General features: G+C 42.1%; 1 protein-coding gene across 1 annotated transcript in view; it reads left to right on the top strand.

Annotated features, from left to right (window-relative positions):
• The window catches only part of PIK3R1 (phosphoinositide-3-kinase regulatory subunit 1), an 86,938-nt gene that overhangs the window by 48,825 nt on the left and 22,159 nt on the right, over positions 1-15,954 (top strand). The window contains exons 3-5 of the mRNA XM_025924998.2: positions 7,965-8,057; positions 8,498-8,572; positions 15,128-15,259. Coding sequence (XP_025780783.1) covers positions 7,965-8,057; positions 8,498-8,572; positions 15,128-15,259 — 300 coding nt within the window. The remainder of the gene's footprint in view (positions 1-7,964; positions 8,058-8,497; positions 8,573-15,127; positions 15,260-15,954) is intronic.

Here is a 15,954-nt window from a genome sequence, read left to right as displayed (position 1 = left end):
TTACCTGGGAGCTTGTCGGATATGCAGAATCCTGAAGCCCACGCAGATCTATCTGAATTGGGCTTTTAGTATGCTCAGTAAAATTTAGGAAGCATGTGCCCTTGTGAACATTCTGACACTCAGAAGATATTTACTAACTCTCTGGAATTAGCCTTTGCCACTGATTTTTTTTTTTTTTTTTTTTTTTTCCTAGACCTAAGGTTTCCTTGCTTCCTTTGGGTGTAGTGTATTGATGTTTTGGTCAGCTTGGGCCGCTCTGACAAAATACCATAGACTGAATGGCTTGAACAAGAGGCCTTTATTTGTTCATCTCAGTCCAGGTGGCTGAACGTCTGAGTTCCGGGGGCCACCATGGTTGGGTTCTAGTGAGGGCTGTTTCCTGACTTGTAGGCAGTTGGCCTCTCTTCCTACTCTCTCCTAGGGCCGGGAGAGAAAGAGGAAGCTTTTTGGAGTCTTAGAAGGACACTAATCCCATCATGATGGCCCCACCCTCATGACCTCATCTAAACTTAATTCTCAGAAATCCCATCTCCAAATACTGTCTTCATGGTAGTTAAGGCTTTATCACAAGGATGAGGGGAGAGGGTGCCCCATGCAGTTCAGTCCACAGCAACTGATTTCTGCCACCTACTTTGTTTGAAATGCTTCCCAGAAAGAAAGGTGGATTGATGAATCAATAGGTAATACGACAGATTAGTTAAATGTTGCTTGTAGAATCTAGGAGGAGGCTACGTGGGCACTCACCGTACAATTCTTTCAACTTTTTGGTATGTTTCCAAATGTCAGAGAAAAAGCCCAGCTCTTTCTGTCGTCATTAGAATGGAGTCTGGTGGTTCTTTCCTCTGGTTTCCATCCAGGCTTTGTGAGGAAGCTGGTGCCACCCGGCTGGACGACTTTGCCTCTGTGGCACCTCCTCCCTCCTTTGGCACTTACGCCTCGGACCTCCAGCAGCCTGCTTCTGCGCAGTTAGTGAGGGGCCAGCCTGGATCAAGAAGCTTCTTTCAGCTCTCTCCTTTCCCCAGGAATGTAAATCTTTACAGTTTCTCTTTCACTTCTGTGGTCTCCTGATCAGAGGATCTTTAATTCTGGAGAGATGGGGGCTTCTCGGACTACATTGGAAAACCCTGCTTTTTTAACATGGTATTTTTATATGCTTGACTGTGAAATCTATTACCAGACACAAACGAGAGAGAAGTGAGTGCCTCTGCAGGTTCCCTGGAGCCCCTGCCTCTCTCCTCACTAAAGGGACTCTCTTTGCTTTCTCTTTCTGGTGTTAATTACCTGCATTTCAAAATATTATCTAGTGAGGGAGAAGGTGCCCCCTAGGTTATTTGGGGGAAGTGCCGAAACTAGTGTTGCTAGGATAAGTTTACTTGAGCGCACCAGCAAGTATCGGGGCTCCTCGCCTGCAGGATCGAACATTACATATCTGTGCGTTATGCAACACCATTCACGATCGCAGTCTCCTTTTAAATTCAGGAGACTTGCTGGAAATTCTGGGAAACTTCTCACAGGGTTCTGTCCTCAACTGGGACTTGTAGGCTCTGGGGGAGAAAAACAGGTACAAACTGAACTTCAAGACACTGCTTACGAGCTTGGCGACCTTGACCAAATGACTCACTTTCTTTAAGGCTCAAGTTCCTTGTCTTTTGAGTGGGGATAATAAGGACCATTGCATCTTTGGATGGCTGTGAATAAAAAAAAATGAATGCCATGTCTTGGTGGGAATATGGCTCCTAATTGATGTTCCCTAGTATTCAGCGAATGGTCAGTACCCCTTGTGGTGTGTTATGTGGTTTTGTTTTCTCTCCTTCCCTTTTGGGGCTTTTCAGTCACACTTCACGTGAAATCTTTCTAAGCCAACAGACCAAAAGACCAACTTCTTTTATAAGTCATTAGTCCCGGAACTCCCAGGGACTCACCTATAAATTATTTTCAGGGGTACAAAAACAGGAGTTCCTTTCTTCCTCATTTACCTCCTGACCAATGTTTTAATTTTTTGTATACACTATAAATTGTAATCTTTAAATCAGACTCTAGGGGATAACAATCACAATTAATTAGGCTAGCCTGTCAAAGATTAAGTATAATCTTGCATTTCAGTGATCTCTTACCTCTGAATTTTTAGCTAAGGCCATCCAAAGCAAAACTGTAATGTCTTCTTAGGTTTAATAAGATCTTTGAGTGCTATTTGTTTCCTATATGAGGCTGTGGTCTAGAAATAAAACTAAATGGGCAGAGAACTCCAATCCCTTTCATTTGTTTTTAAGCTGTGGAGCAGAAGGGATAAGTGGGAAAAGATAAAGATATTAAAGACTAATTAGTTTAGAGTATCTGAAAAGATTTGCAGACTTACTGTTTAAATGTGTTGACAAGTCTTTTAATTCCCCCTGACTAGTTATCTCTGAAAATAATGTAGCTATGGCTGGAGATTTATTTCCGCATCGACTTGCTCTTCCTTTTTTCTTTGTCCATCCTTTTTTTTTTCCTCCCTCCTCAAAAAAAAAGTCCCTATTTCCCCCAAGTTCAGTACCATTCCAACTTCATTTTTCATTTATGTTCAGAAAACTGAAGTATAACTCAAATAGGGGAGACTTTCTGGGGGGAAAGTGCAACATATTGAAAATAATGTGGTATTTTAGATACGACTCCTGAAAAGATACTGTTCATATGCTACAGTGAAAGAAAGGCAAAATGCAAATATCTACTCTGTCAAAATGTTTCTAGTTTGCCACCTTAAAAAAAGTATTGAAAATTCTGTCTCCGTTACAATAGTGTCTGGTCTTAAAATTTGCCATTACAATAGAAAATCTATTAGTAGTGAAAAAGATTACATAAATAATTCTAAATTAATAACACCTAACTATTAGTTTGTGCTTTCTACATACTAGGCACTGTGCCTACCATGTTTATTTATATTATTCATTTAATCCTTATTACCTTCTTAATTATGCCCATTTTACACATGAAAAAACTGAGGTTCAAGTTAATTAACATGCCCAAGAATACATTCAGTAAGTGACATACCCGAGATTAAACCCCAAGTCTCTTTGGCTTTAAATGTGTGCTTTTCATAATTATATTACTTCTGATTCAACAGGTGCGTTCCAAAGTTGAGGAACCCATGTTGGTTTTTTGCTTTTAGTTTTTATAAAGTTTCAGATTTTGCCCACCAGAATGTACATTTTTCGTTTGAAACAATGAGAGAAGTTCCTTCAGACAGAAATAAAGTTTTGACTCAACAACAGTTAATCGGCACACATCTTGATTTAATATTGATCCACGCCTGGCGCATATACTTTCTTTTCTGTGTATTTGTATGACATTTTAAAAGGTAAGTGGCAGTTTTTCATGTACTTCCAAGCTACTTCCATCAAGTAATGAAATACTTGGCTTGGGCGGTCTCTGGAGTCCCAGAATTTCAGCTTAAACTTTCCATTCGTCCCTGCCAGGCACTGACTCTGAAATATCTTTTTTTATGGAGACCGCCTCCAAAAGGTGCAGCTGTGTGCTGGTTTCATCTTGCACTTTGTAGCTGTGTTGGCACCATTTAATGTGAGGAATGCCACTGTCTCCCACACACCACTGGTGCCCAAGGACTGTTCAGGCCTGTCCGGGTTAGTGGTTTGGGAAGGGTCTGAGTTTGGAAAGAAGGCTCCCTTCTGTTCCATGTGATTGGCTGTCAGCAGGGTTAAGGTAGAAAAATAGAACTAATGGAAAATGCAGCATCTGAGGTGTCATCAAAAAATTCTTTCTACAACCGGGGACACCTAATTCATTGGTATTTGTATCGGTGTTGAAGACTTGATTCCTCTTCTGAAACAATATATGTCTTGCTTCACCACTTCTGGACCCTTCTACTGTTCTTTCTTGTCTCCTTTCTCCTTAAGTAATACTGATTTCTTTTGATGGAAAATGATTCCACTTAGTCAAAAACTGGTGTTGGACTATCGCAGGGGAATCTGTGAATTCACCCAGATTCTTAAGAGTGGGCTTGGCTCAGACTTAACACACTGGCTACAGCAGGCTTCAGAGCCAAAAAGCATTCCTAATTCAGTTAAAAAAAATTTGTCTGAATGATAAAACCTAATAAAAATGTATATATCACCTTCATGAGGATCATGCTGTGTGATTTTGTGTTTTGTAGATGATCTGTATATTCTGTATTTTTTCTTTTTTAGTCCCACTATGTTTTAGTCTGTTGTTGTATATAACGTGGTGCTTTATCATGCACCTTTCAGAAAACAACTTGCCAAATTTGGCAATGCCTCGCAATTATAATTTCCTGTTAGAATTTCTTAAAATGGAATGTAATGGAAAAGGAAATACCGACCTTGTGTACTTAATAAAATTAGAGGAATCATTGATTTTAGGATTGTTGAAATAATTAATAGTTTGCTTTAGAATACTCTTTTAGATTTTTGATGTTGATTGATCCTCTTACCCGTAGGAGAAAACGTGAACTTGAAAAGCTTCTTGGGTAGGACTCCACATCCCCTATGTTTAAATATTTTTAAGGGGAAACGGATTGAATCACAGATATTGTACTAGAGAATAGGAAATCCTTGAATTGTTATTTAAAAAATAGGGTCTCTCCATATAAAATTTATCTTTTAAAACTCCCATTGCAAAGGCTTAATCAGCAATGGATCAGTGACTCAGACATTTGAGTAATACAGCTTTTAGCAATATTAACAACCCAGTGGGAAATTCACTAGCTCTCTTATAAGAAGACTGCCCATACTCCTTATATATGCATCTAGTTTTGTTCTTCATATTGTGGTGCGCTCCTTGAGAAAAGTTCCAGAATTGTTATAGGTACCCAATGGCTATCACGGTGCTTTTCAAAACCTTGAAGTAATAGTTTATGAGGGAAACACATGATATTTTGTAGTTCGGGATACGGATGGCAAACTACCATTTTTTTTTTTTTTTTTTTTTTTTTTTTTTGCCAAAGAAACCTTGAAAGGACTAAAGAAAGAAGGTTTTTCCTTTTTTTCCTTTTTTTCTTCTTCAAGCCAAAGTGAACAAATAGATGGAAGCCCTTTTATATGTCGTATTTGCCAACCCAGGAATCTAACAACTGCTGGGTGCATATTTGAATCGCAATTAGGTGAAATCTTTAATTATCAGTTAATTTAACTTTCAAATTTGCCTGCAGAAATGATTGTGTTGATAAGATTCTGGAAGGAGATAAACCTTTATTAAGTAATTCCATTTTCAGGTGCCAACTTTAAAGATTTTTTTTTAATTAAAAAAAAAAAGGGCCTAAGTAACTTAAGAGGGCGGGGACAGAGCCAGGCGAGTGTTGCATGGCTATGTGGGATTGTGTATTTACTAGTTAATCTTTAGCTTCTTACATCTTGGCGTGTGCTAATAAGTGAGAACTAGAAGTTTGAGAAGGCCAAGGAGAAACACTACAGTGAATTCTTACTGATATTTCTCTACATCATTTCTACCTTTAGGTTTGCCTCTGTTACATGTGCTGTTGGGATGATACATATCACTTGGTTCAGCATAGAAGGCATTTATGGGGGAGGACATTTTTGTGAGTTGATAATTTTCTGAGGCAAAAGGAAGTAGTTTATAGTTCATCAGAGAGAATGAAATGGTATGCTCTTTTATTTGATAGTGTGTCGTTTTTTATTTTACAATACTTTTGATGAAAAAGACCACATGAAACTTGCAAGACATTTGTATTCTCGGTGCTTCTCAAATATACTGACATTTTAACATTTAGAGATTTGGGGGGTGTCACTGATGGGTTTTTTTCAGGGGGTTACCCACATGAATTTGCTTATCATAATAGCATGTCCTAAAACTTAGCACTACTCCAAACTAGATTAGTAGCTCCATTCCTGGATTGTCTGATTCTGGGGGTTTATGGTCATACCTGGGAATCTTTCTTCTTAGCAGGTTCTCCACGTGATGTATAGGCTCCGGTAGGTACAGGGAACACAGGAGAGATGAAGTTCCCACTCAGCCCTGTGCCTAGTAATGGTCTAGAAGGTCAGTGGCCTGCCTGTCCTGCCTTTATGAAGTCCATAACATGTTTAAGTGATGTTGCAGTAGGACGGAGTCACCTGGGAAGCTGTGACAGACTTTTCGTGCTCTGAGTACAGATGTCGCTTAGCCCTATGCCCAGATGTTCTGTCCCCAGGCATGGCTTTATGGTGGGGTCTTAGTTGCACAAAGCCAACTCAGGAATCTTTCATTTGCTCTTGACAAATATGTCCGTGCTCAGGACATACAGGACCCTGCTCTCTAATATGGTGGCCGCTAGCACATAGAGCTTTTTCAGTGTAAATCAGTTTTTAAAAATTCATTTATTCAGCTGCAGTGGCTACATCTCAAGTGCTCACTAGCCACATGTGGCTAGTTGGCTGGTCTCTGCTTTTTCGGATAGCACAACTAATAGAACATTTCCATCATTCCCAGAAAGTTTGACTGGACAGGGCTGCTGTGGGATTTTATTCCAAAATTTAGCTCTTATCCTTTTATCCCGAGTACTTAAATGGCCAGTAGAGGTTAGTGGCAAGACCACATGTGTCTGACCCAGGGCATATTGGAGTCTAACAGGCTCTTACACTGCAGGGTTTAGGGTTTGTAAAACGACATAAATCATACGTCCCCCTCTGAGGGCAGCATCGAAAATAATTTTACTTGATTTATGTGTTGTGAGTTTCTTGTTCTGTGATGATTCTTGGTATTAGAAAGATGGGCTTCATTAGAAATTTGCTTAGCATCGTAAACGCCGTATAATAATCATGCCACTAAAATCTCCCTGAAACAAAATTATAAATATTTAATCTTTCTTAAGTTATATAAACGATTTATTCCTAGAAAAGAGGGTGCAGTGATGAACCTTAAGTGTCTAAAAAGTTACATGTTGGAGGCTAATAAAAAGGTTGCACCTGTAGGTATTTTTATATCGACTGTCATTTGCATGTATTTTGCAGTTTGAGAAAAATAAGGTGAATATATTTAGCTCCCTCTTCTGGTATATTATGAGATGAATATTTTTACTTAAAATGGTTTCGTGTATTTTTGGAGTGAGAATACAGTTATTAATGTAATGTTCAAGGCCATTATTGGTGTGTTATCCAGTTAGTTTCTTCTTGAATCACCAGGAATGGTAAAATATATAAATAAAGCATGGAAAAACAGTTTGTGAAAACATCACATTTCTGAAGATACTAACCAACCAAAATATATGTGAGCAAACTAAGGCTTCGGTAGCAAGTGCACAGGGGCTTAATTTGGAATTAATGTCATGTGGCCAGTGATCATTTGCAAATGCCCTGTGTCTGAATATTTTAAAGTTCTAAGTCATGTTAATGAACAGTTGAGTAAAAGCTGGTCCATCCTCCTACCTGGACATTATGAAGTTGTTGCTTCATAATGGCCAGGCGGCCAGTTCTCGGGTTTCAGTTCTGCCACGGAGTGTGGTGATCTGGGGAGAGCTGACCACTCACCCAACCTAGTCTTGCCCTGCACTGCGGGGGCTCTGGCACATCCACATTCCATCCTACCCTGAGTCCTGCCCACCCAGCCCCCAGCCCCCAGCCCCCAACCCAACTGCCTCAGGCCCAGGGGCACACCCCAGCAGGGAGATCTGCCCCAGGGAGGATGGACCTGGGGAAGAGGCCTTGAGAAGCTAATTGGGCAGGGAATTCCCTGATTCTAGCTAAGTATTCTGAGTGTGTCCCAGGAGAGAAGTAGGCCTTACCCTTGGGCCCCCAAAACTCCTTAAACTGCAGGAAGAGGCACGGCTGGAAGAGGCCCAGAGAGGAGCCCTCTGAAGTGCAGGGCCCAGCACAGGGCGCCATCTTGCTCAGGCCTGAGTTTGCCGGTGTCAGGTAGAACTAACCTGTTCTGTATTTCGGTTTTCTTCGTTGTTGTCTAATGCATTTGCTTGCCCCCACCTAAACATAATCTAATTGTAGGATTCTGTTCATTCGCAGCTTTGGCTCTGCCAGATCTTGCTGAGCAGTTTGCCCCTCCTGACATCGCTCCGCCTCTTCTTGTGAAGCTAGTGGAAGCCATTGAAAAGAAAGGTAATCGGCTGATAGAGGGAATCAGTTAATTTGTTATGTCCTTATTTCATGGGTATTACAATTTATACTTGTCTGTTGGGCATTCGTTAAATAAGCTCTCGCCAACTTGTGCTAGACACATAAGCTCTTTGTTGCTGTGTCCTGGGGAAACAGCCTTGGTCTGATTCCTGACTCCATATTAACATGTAGTTACTGTATGGAAACTATTAAATTCTCCACAATTTAATAAATATAATTAACTTGCTCCTTCGTGGCCAGACGACTTCACCAAAAGTATTGACATGCCAGCTACGATTAATAGCAGGAGTTAACTTCCAAGAATATTTGGTACACGCATCTAGAATAGATAGGAGCTGGAAACTGGAATGTCGTTCTGGCAGCCGGCCCACAGGTTCTCCAGAGAGCTGTGTTTTGCATGCTCAGTCTGTTTTGTGTCTTAGGTCTGGAATGTTCAACTTTATACAGAACACAGAGCTCCAGCAACCCAGCAGAATTACGACAGCTTCTTGATTGTGGTGAGTGTCATGGAGCTAGAAAGACAAATGGGAGACACGGTTCTTACCTTTCTGTTTCAGGTAAAGCACACAAAAACACTTGAACTCGATCATGCAGCGTTCTGAGTTTGAAGGAAGCTCAGAAATCACACACGGTTCCCTCTGCCCTATTATGGTAACAGCCCAAACCAGTGCTGACCTTTGATGTTTGTCTCCTGAGTTGGGGTGTGTGTGCGCCTGCCTGCAGGCATATTGGCTGTCATCGCAGCTAAGAGCCTCTGGGCCCTGCAGGAATTGCAGAGGAGAGAAACACCCTCTTGGGATTTCTCTGGCTCTGCGTATCCACCATCTTTTCTCTGACCATGCATTTGGCTACATCTGATTCATCTGGATCAGCTTAAAAAATATTTATAAGCCTGTGTCATTTAACAAATGTCTCTTCTGATCTTTTCCATTTTCCTCCCCCCCCCTTTTTTTTTCTTTTTGGCCTTCCTTCCTTCTTTCCTTCCAAATGCTTATTCGCTTTTTCATACCATGTTTATATTAAGTAACATCATGATACTGTTATATTCAATGGTGTGCTGGTAAACCCCTCTCAGGGAGGTGGGGGAACCCTGGTTTGTACTAGTTGCCCACTTCCGTGGTGTAAATATGCCCGCCGCGGTCGGTTTCAGGCTGCCAACATGTTATCACTAAACTCCCAACTTGGAAAGAATTGAGCGTAGTTGGCGATGAGCAGGCCAGCGCCTGCACACCACTGGTTAAAGGACATCAATTAATTCAACCAATGGTGGCGTTACTCTTTGTTCCCTCTCTCCTTTGCCAAACCGAATAAAACTATAAATGTGAATAAATTCACTGGCCATCATTCTGGCAAATCATCTTCTGCATCAACTTGTAGAATCCCTCCGATCCTTCATTCCCTCTCAGAATTTTTTTTTAGAAAAATAATTTTCTGCCTCACATCATTTCACCGAATTTGGATTTAGGAACCCGAAAGAATGAAACCCTGTTGGGGAGGAAGGCCTTTGAGACCATACACTTGTGCAGAGCATGTAGTAAATGAAAAACTCTGAAGTTGAGCAGCTTTCAAATGAGGCAGCTCATGAAAGTTTCTAGAAAAGATGTTTCTGGGAAAAACGAAGATTCTATCTCTGTCAGTAAATAGTTTCATTTGAAATGCACCACCCAGATGTTTGAAGTTTGAAAATAATTTTTTCAAACTTTCATTTTTATTTTGTGCATGGAAACCAGAGTCACACACATGCAGGGCATGTCCCCTGACAGCTGCAAATCCTGCCTCACCCCCAGACTGGGTCAGTACAAGCTGACTGGCAGAAAGCTGTAGGTGAAAGACGTACCTTTATTTCTTACAGCCTGACCAGAGTGGGAAAGAAACAGTGAATTTTGTCCTTAGCCGGTTGGAGTTGAGATACATGTTTTGGTCAGAAAATTGGTCAAACTGAACAACAGTCACAGGAAATGTTTAGACATCAGAGACCGATGAAATGAGAGTTATTTGAGAAATAGTGGTTAAGCTTTTCAGTGTGACTGAATACAGATGATGCAGGCTAGGCTAAGAAAAAAACCTTCACCTCACCTCTGAGATGGAATACCTAACCAAAATTACGTCAACAGTATGTTTTGACAGGCAGCTTTTCTGCCCCACTTGAGAGCAAATCACACAGGTAGAACACTGGTTTCCTTTGGATTCTGTGTGATAAAAGTGAATTTGTGAGAAGAGAAGGCATAAACATTATCTAAATTTAGGAGTAGATCCTCGGACTTTTTATAGCTTGAGGATTTTTCAGTCCATAAAAATATTGTAATACCTTGGAGGAAGCTCAGGGTAATCACTTACACTAAAAAGAGAGAGAGAGAGAGAAAACATGGCTTTTTTTTTTTAATGTTTATTTTATTTTTGACAGAGAGAGAAGCAGAGCATGAGTGGGGGAGGGCCAGAGAGAGAGGGAGACCTAGAATCTGAAACAGGCTCCAGGCTCCAAGCTGTCAGCACAGAGCCGGACGTGGGGCTTGAACTCATGAACTGTAAGATCATGACCTGAGCCAAAGTCGGACGCTCAACCCACTGAGCCAGCCAGGCGCCCCTGGAATTCATGGCTTTTAACCAAACTTGTGAATTACCAGTGTCTGAAAAGGATAGATGTGAAGGACAACATCCCACTTTTATTAGTACTTACTAAGTTATTTTATTTCATCTACATATTACCCTTGTGATATTAGTTATTGCTGATGGCAGAACTCTGGCTTACACCCAAATTGTTCCAACTCAAAGATCTCTACTCTTTTTTTTTCTCACTGTATTGACCCACAGTGAATTGTTTCTTTGTTGTTCTCATTTGAATTTTCTCCTGATTGTTTTGGTTTCTCTTAACCTGAAGCAGGTCTTTTCTTTTTAAAAAATTTTTTTATTAGTTTTCTTTATTTTTGAGAGGCAGAGAGAGAGACAGCGCGAGTGGAGGAGGGGCAGAGAGAGAGAGGGAGACACAGAATCCGAAGCAGGCTCCAGGCTCTGAGCTGTCACCACAGAGCCCGATGCGGGGCCCGAACTCATGGACCATGAGATCATGACCTGAGCTGAAGTCGGATGCTCAACTGACTGTGCCACCCAGGCGCCCCTCTTTTCTTTTCTTTTTTTAAATGTTTTTATTTGTTTTTGAGAGAGAGAGCGTGCCTTCAAGCTGGGGATGGGGAGAGGCGAGAGAGGGAGACACAGGATCTAAAGCGGGCTCTGTGCTGATAGCAGAATGCCTGATGTGGGGCTGGAACTCAGGAACTAGAAGATCATGACCTGAGCTAAAAGTCAGATGCTGAACTGACTGAACCACCTCGGCAGGTGCCTCATCCTGAAGCACACCTTTTCTTTAAAACTTCTCCTAACAGGGACGCCTGGGTGGCTCATTCCGTTAAGCATCCGACTTTGGCTCATGGGTTCAAGCCCCACATTGGGCTCTGTGCTGCCACCTCAGAGCCTGGAGCCCGCTTTGGAGTTTGTGTCTCCCTCTCTCTCTGCCCCTCCCCTACTCACACTCTTTCTCTCTCTCTTCCTCAAAAATAAACACTAAAAAAATTTCTTTTAAATAATAAAAGTTCTCATGAAAAACCCTGTAACTATGGTGATGGATGTTAATTAGACTTCCTGTGAATGATCATTTTGTAACATAAACAAATATCAAATCATTATGTTGTTGTTAATAACAACATATATAAGGTTATATGTTAATTATACCGCATTTAAAAAAAAAATCAGGCTTTTTTAGCCCCAGCGCACCTGTCCACTACTCACTAGATGCCAGTAGCGTTGTCCCCAAGTTGTAACAATCAAAAATGTCTCCAGATATGGCCAGATATCTCTTGGGAATTCAGGTGGGGCAACAATTCAAAACCCCAACTGAGAACTACTAAGTTAAGGGAGAGATGAGCTGGGAAGGGGACTCCATTCCATTGGGAGGAAGGCTGAAATGCTAGAGAGCTTACTAGTTACCTGTCCTGAGCAGACTCAGTGAAAAGGGAGGTTGCAGAGGGATGTCAACTCTCCCATCCCAGACCCAAAGATGGTGTAGTTCTCGCCTAGCTCACCACGAAAGTCATCACGTGACCGATGCCTGTGGCTCTTAGAAGAGCTTGTTAGGATGGTTATAATGCAGAAAAGGGGATTTGCAGAATCATAGAAGCTCCAAGGAGCCTTAGAAGCTACAGTAACAGAAAATAAAATCTATGTCATCAACTCTAGTGGATTTGACATAAGGTGAGCTTATCCAATGACTATTCCCAAGACTTGAAATAAGATGATTCTGTTCAAAGGCTATAAAATGCTCTCTGGAATACATCTCATGTGTTCAGGAAGGTCTTAGGAGAATTAACATTACTCTAAGGTTTTTTTATAGCTCGGTCCACAAACATTGAGCAAGCACGTCCTATGTGCTGGGCCCTGAGGGGAGCAGGAAGAGCAGGAAAGAGCCGCAGCCCATGACCTTGAGGTGCTCTCAGTCTAGCAGGGAGACATTTAATTACTGTACCATCTGGGAAGTGTCATGGAAGAGACGTGGCCCTCCCTTGAGGGAGGGCCCTGCAGAATCCTGAACATCTTACTATCTTATAGCACATCGCCAAATGGTATTGCATTCTTTATGATGAGCAAATTAAGTAATTTTCATTTTCTGGGCAAAGAGACCTAGTAAATGAAGTGTACAGGGTGTGAAGGGTATGGGGTCCAGCAGCTTGTGAATTGGACAGAGGCTGTGGAATGTTCCTCGAGTGATGCGCACACAATTTCTAGTAGTTGCGTTCCTTCTAATGTGGATCCTTTATGCAAAGACGTAATATTGTCTCTGCCACCCTTGTTAGAGATGCGGTAAGTCCGCAGGTGGTTCTCTGTTGGACACTTAAGTGATATAAGCCTTTACCTCTCCACTTCCTGAGATTAATAATTCTTTTCCTCCATTTCCCCTACCACATTTTCTACCAGATGGAATTTTCTTAGCTTCATTGGTGTTGCGTGATTCTTTTGTCAATTCTGCCTACATAGTGGGGCGCGTTGGGTCTATGATAACCATGTGTCTAAAGACCTTAGGTAACTTCAGTTTCAACCCGGAGTGATTGATAGTATCACACTCCCTTCATGGCTCTCCAGGATACCACCTTCTCCTCCAGCTCGAACACCTTGGACTGAATGGATTCCTTCTCATTCTCTCCGAGGCCACAACCTAATCCAGTCAGTCACCAGGTTATGTTAGTTCTTGATCATGTCTCACACATTTCTAACCGTTAAAATTGGAATTACCAGAAGTGTTATTTTCACTTCCAGCAGCGCCCTTTTCCAACTTCTTTTTAACACCACAATTAATAAAGCTGTTGAAAAATGTAGCATTTTGCTCATCAGCTTACCTTTTGCCCATTGAGTACACACATCTCCAGACACTCTTCCTCAAGGTAGCCGTCACATCACTGGGTGTGCAGTCCTTCAGCAGCAGCTAGATGGTTCTCCTCAGATCTAGATGCCTGTGGTCCATCCTGCCCCAGCATCCCCTCTTTCTGCTGGACATGGTACCTTTTTCTACCCTGAGTACTCAGAGTGGTTTGGGTTAGTATCACCCCATTATTGAATTGCCTGACCTCTTTTCCAGCTGAGGAATTTACTGGACAGATAGATGTGCTTGTCTTCTCTTTGTTCTGAGCTAGTTCAGTGCCCACAGGTTAGATGAGTCATATCCTAATCAGAATACTCTGTCAGAATTGGGGGGAGCGTTCTAAAAATGTTATAAATATTCTTCTGACTATTCTTGAGATTGACTGTTAAAATTCTGTATATCTTACTGTTTGTTCAGACACTCTGTTGTGCTAAATATATATTAATTGTGAGATGCAGTATTTAGCGAGTCAAAATTTAGGAAATTTAATGGATGTGCATTTTATGCTTTCCTGTGGAGGTTTTAGGAAGCATTTACTCTGATTAGCCATCCCTAGACAGAACTCTTCTCAGAGCAGAAGCACCCTCCAGAAGGTATTTGGAAATATTTGCGGGGCTACTTTAGTTTGCCAGGGCTTCCATGACAACCTTCCACAGACTGGGTGGCTTCAGACACAAACCTGTCTTCTCACTGTTCTTGAGACTAGAAGTCCCAGATCAAGGCCGGTTTGGTTTCCTCTGAGGCCTCTCTCCCTGGTGTACAGATGGCCACCTTCTCACTGTGTCCTCACACCGCATTCCCTCCGTGCATGTACTCCTGGCATCTCTGTGTGTCCAAATTTGCTCTTCTTACAAGGATACCAGGGGCACCTGGGTGGCTCAGTCAGTTAACCGTCCGACTCCAGCTCAGGACATGATCTCGCAGTTTGAAAGTTCAAGCCCCGCATCAGGCTCTGTACTGACATTGTGGAGCCTGTTTGGGATTCTTTCTCTCTCTCTCCGCTCCTCCCGGGCTCATCCCTAATGGCTTCATTTTAACAAAACCACCTCTTTAAAGGCCCGTCTGAAGGCACATGGGTGGCTCAGTCGGCTAAGAGTCCAACTTCAGCTCAGGTCATGATCGCAGGGTTTGTGAGTTCAAGCCCCGCATCGGGCTCTGCACTGACATTGTGGAGCCTGCTTGGGATTCTCTCTCTCCCCCCTCGCTGCCCCTCCCCCGCTTGCTCTCTGTCAAAACAGATAAAAATAAACTTAAAAAAAAATAAATAAATAAAGGCCCTATCTTGAAATACACCTTCTGAGATAGTGGGAGTTAGGGCTTCAGCATATGAATTCAGCTCATAATGGGAACATTGTTTTTCTGTTGTCAACCCAGAGTCTGGGCCTGTGCCCCTGGCATCCTGGGGAGAGGCCATCATGCTAAATGCTTATAACTTAAGGGGCGGACTTCCACAAAGAAAAATTGTTCTGTTTGAAATGCCAGGAGCAACCCCTGTGAGAAACCCTGCTGATAACCACTGAAGTCTTTTACATCTGTCCTCATACTGCTTACTTTTCATGTGTCACAGTTTAGTCACACATACAGAAAATTGGCCCTGCCGATGCATACAATGTTTGAAATGCGTTTTAAAATGTTTCTGTCCTAGATGCCGCCTCCGTGGACTTGGAAATGATCGATGTGCAAGTTTTAGGAGACGCTTTCAAACGCTATCTTATGGACTTACCGAATCCTGTCATTCCAGTAGCCGTTTACAATGAGATGCTTTATTTAGCCCAAGGTTTGTTTTCTGTTCTGAAAACCTCATTGAACATGCAGTGAGATGTGGATGCGCATGTAAACTCTATGAAACGCTGCCTGTAAAGAGAGCTGTTTTGGAAAATATTAGTAGGAATCTGCCGCTTCCCTGACACCCTCTCCTTTGGCACAAATTCCCTCCCTTACCCGGGCGTCCAATGGAAGACCCAGACCCTCGTTTGCTTAGGAAGGCTGTCCACATGTTGAAATGGCTAATTGTTAACCTTTTATCAGTACTAACAAAGTTCACTACGTCACTGAAGGCCACAGTGTTCCAAGTGCCATCTTGGGATTCAGGGAACCAGGGACTAGGACCGTTGACTAGCGATGTTCTTTCCTCGAGGGGCCATTACAAAATGTGTTGAGAGAGGAGGGCTCTCAGGCTTAGGAGCCTAATGCTCAGTTCAAGTGCTCTGGGGACAGGAAATTGTGGTTCGGAACCTTCAAAGTTAAACCGTGTGATACTTATCTGATGCTCCTCTGAATTAGCCAATCACACTGAGAGCTGCTCAATAGAGGGCAGATCTCTGCCAGCACACCCTCATCCTCTTGTGGTTTTTTACACCAAAAGTTTCTTGCATTTCCATTTGACTTGAGATTTCTCCTTTCTCACAAAGCCTTTTGTGATGAGAACAAACGTGCTGTCTGCTGCTCCTGATGACTTTGTTTTAAAGGACT

The sequence above is a fragment of the Puma concolor genome, chromosome A1 (genome assembly GCF_028749965.1).
Source record: "Puma concolor isolate L17-30 chromosome A1, mPumCon1.1.hap2, whole genome shotgun sequence".
NCBI lineage: Eukaryota > Metazoa > Chordata > Mammalia > Carnivora > Felidae > Puma > Puma concolor.
This window is presented reverse-complemented; position numbering and strand designations above follow the sequence as displayed.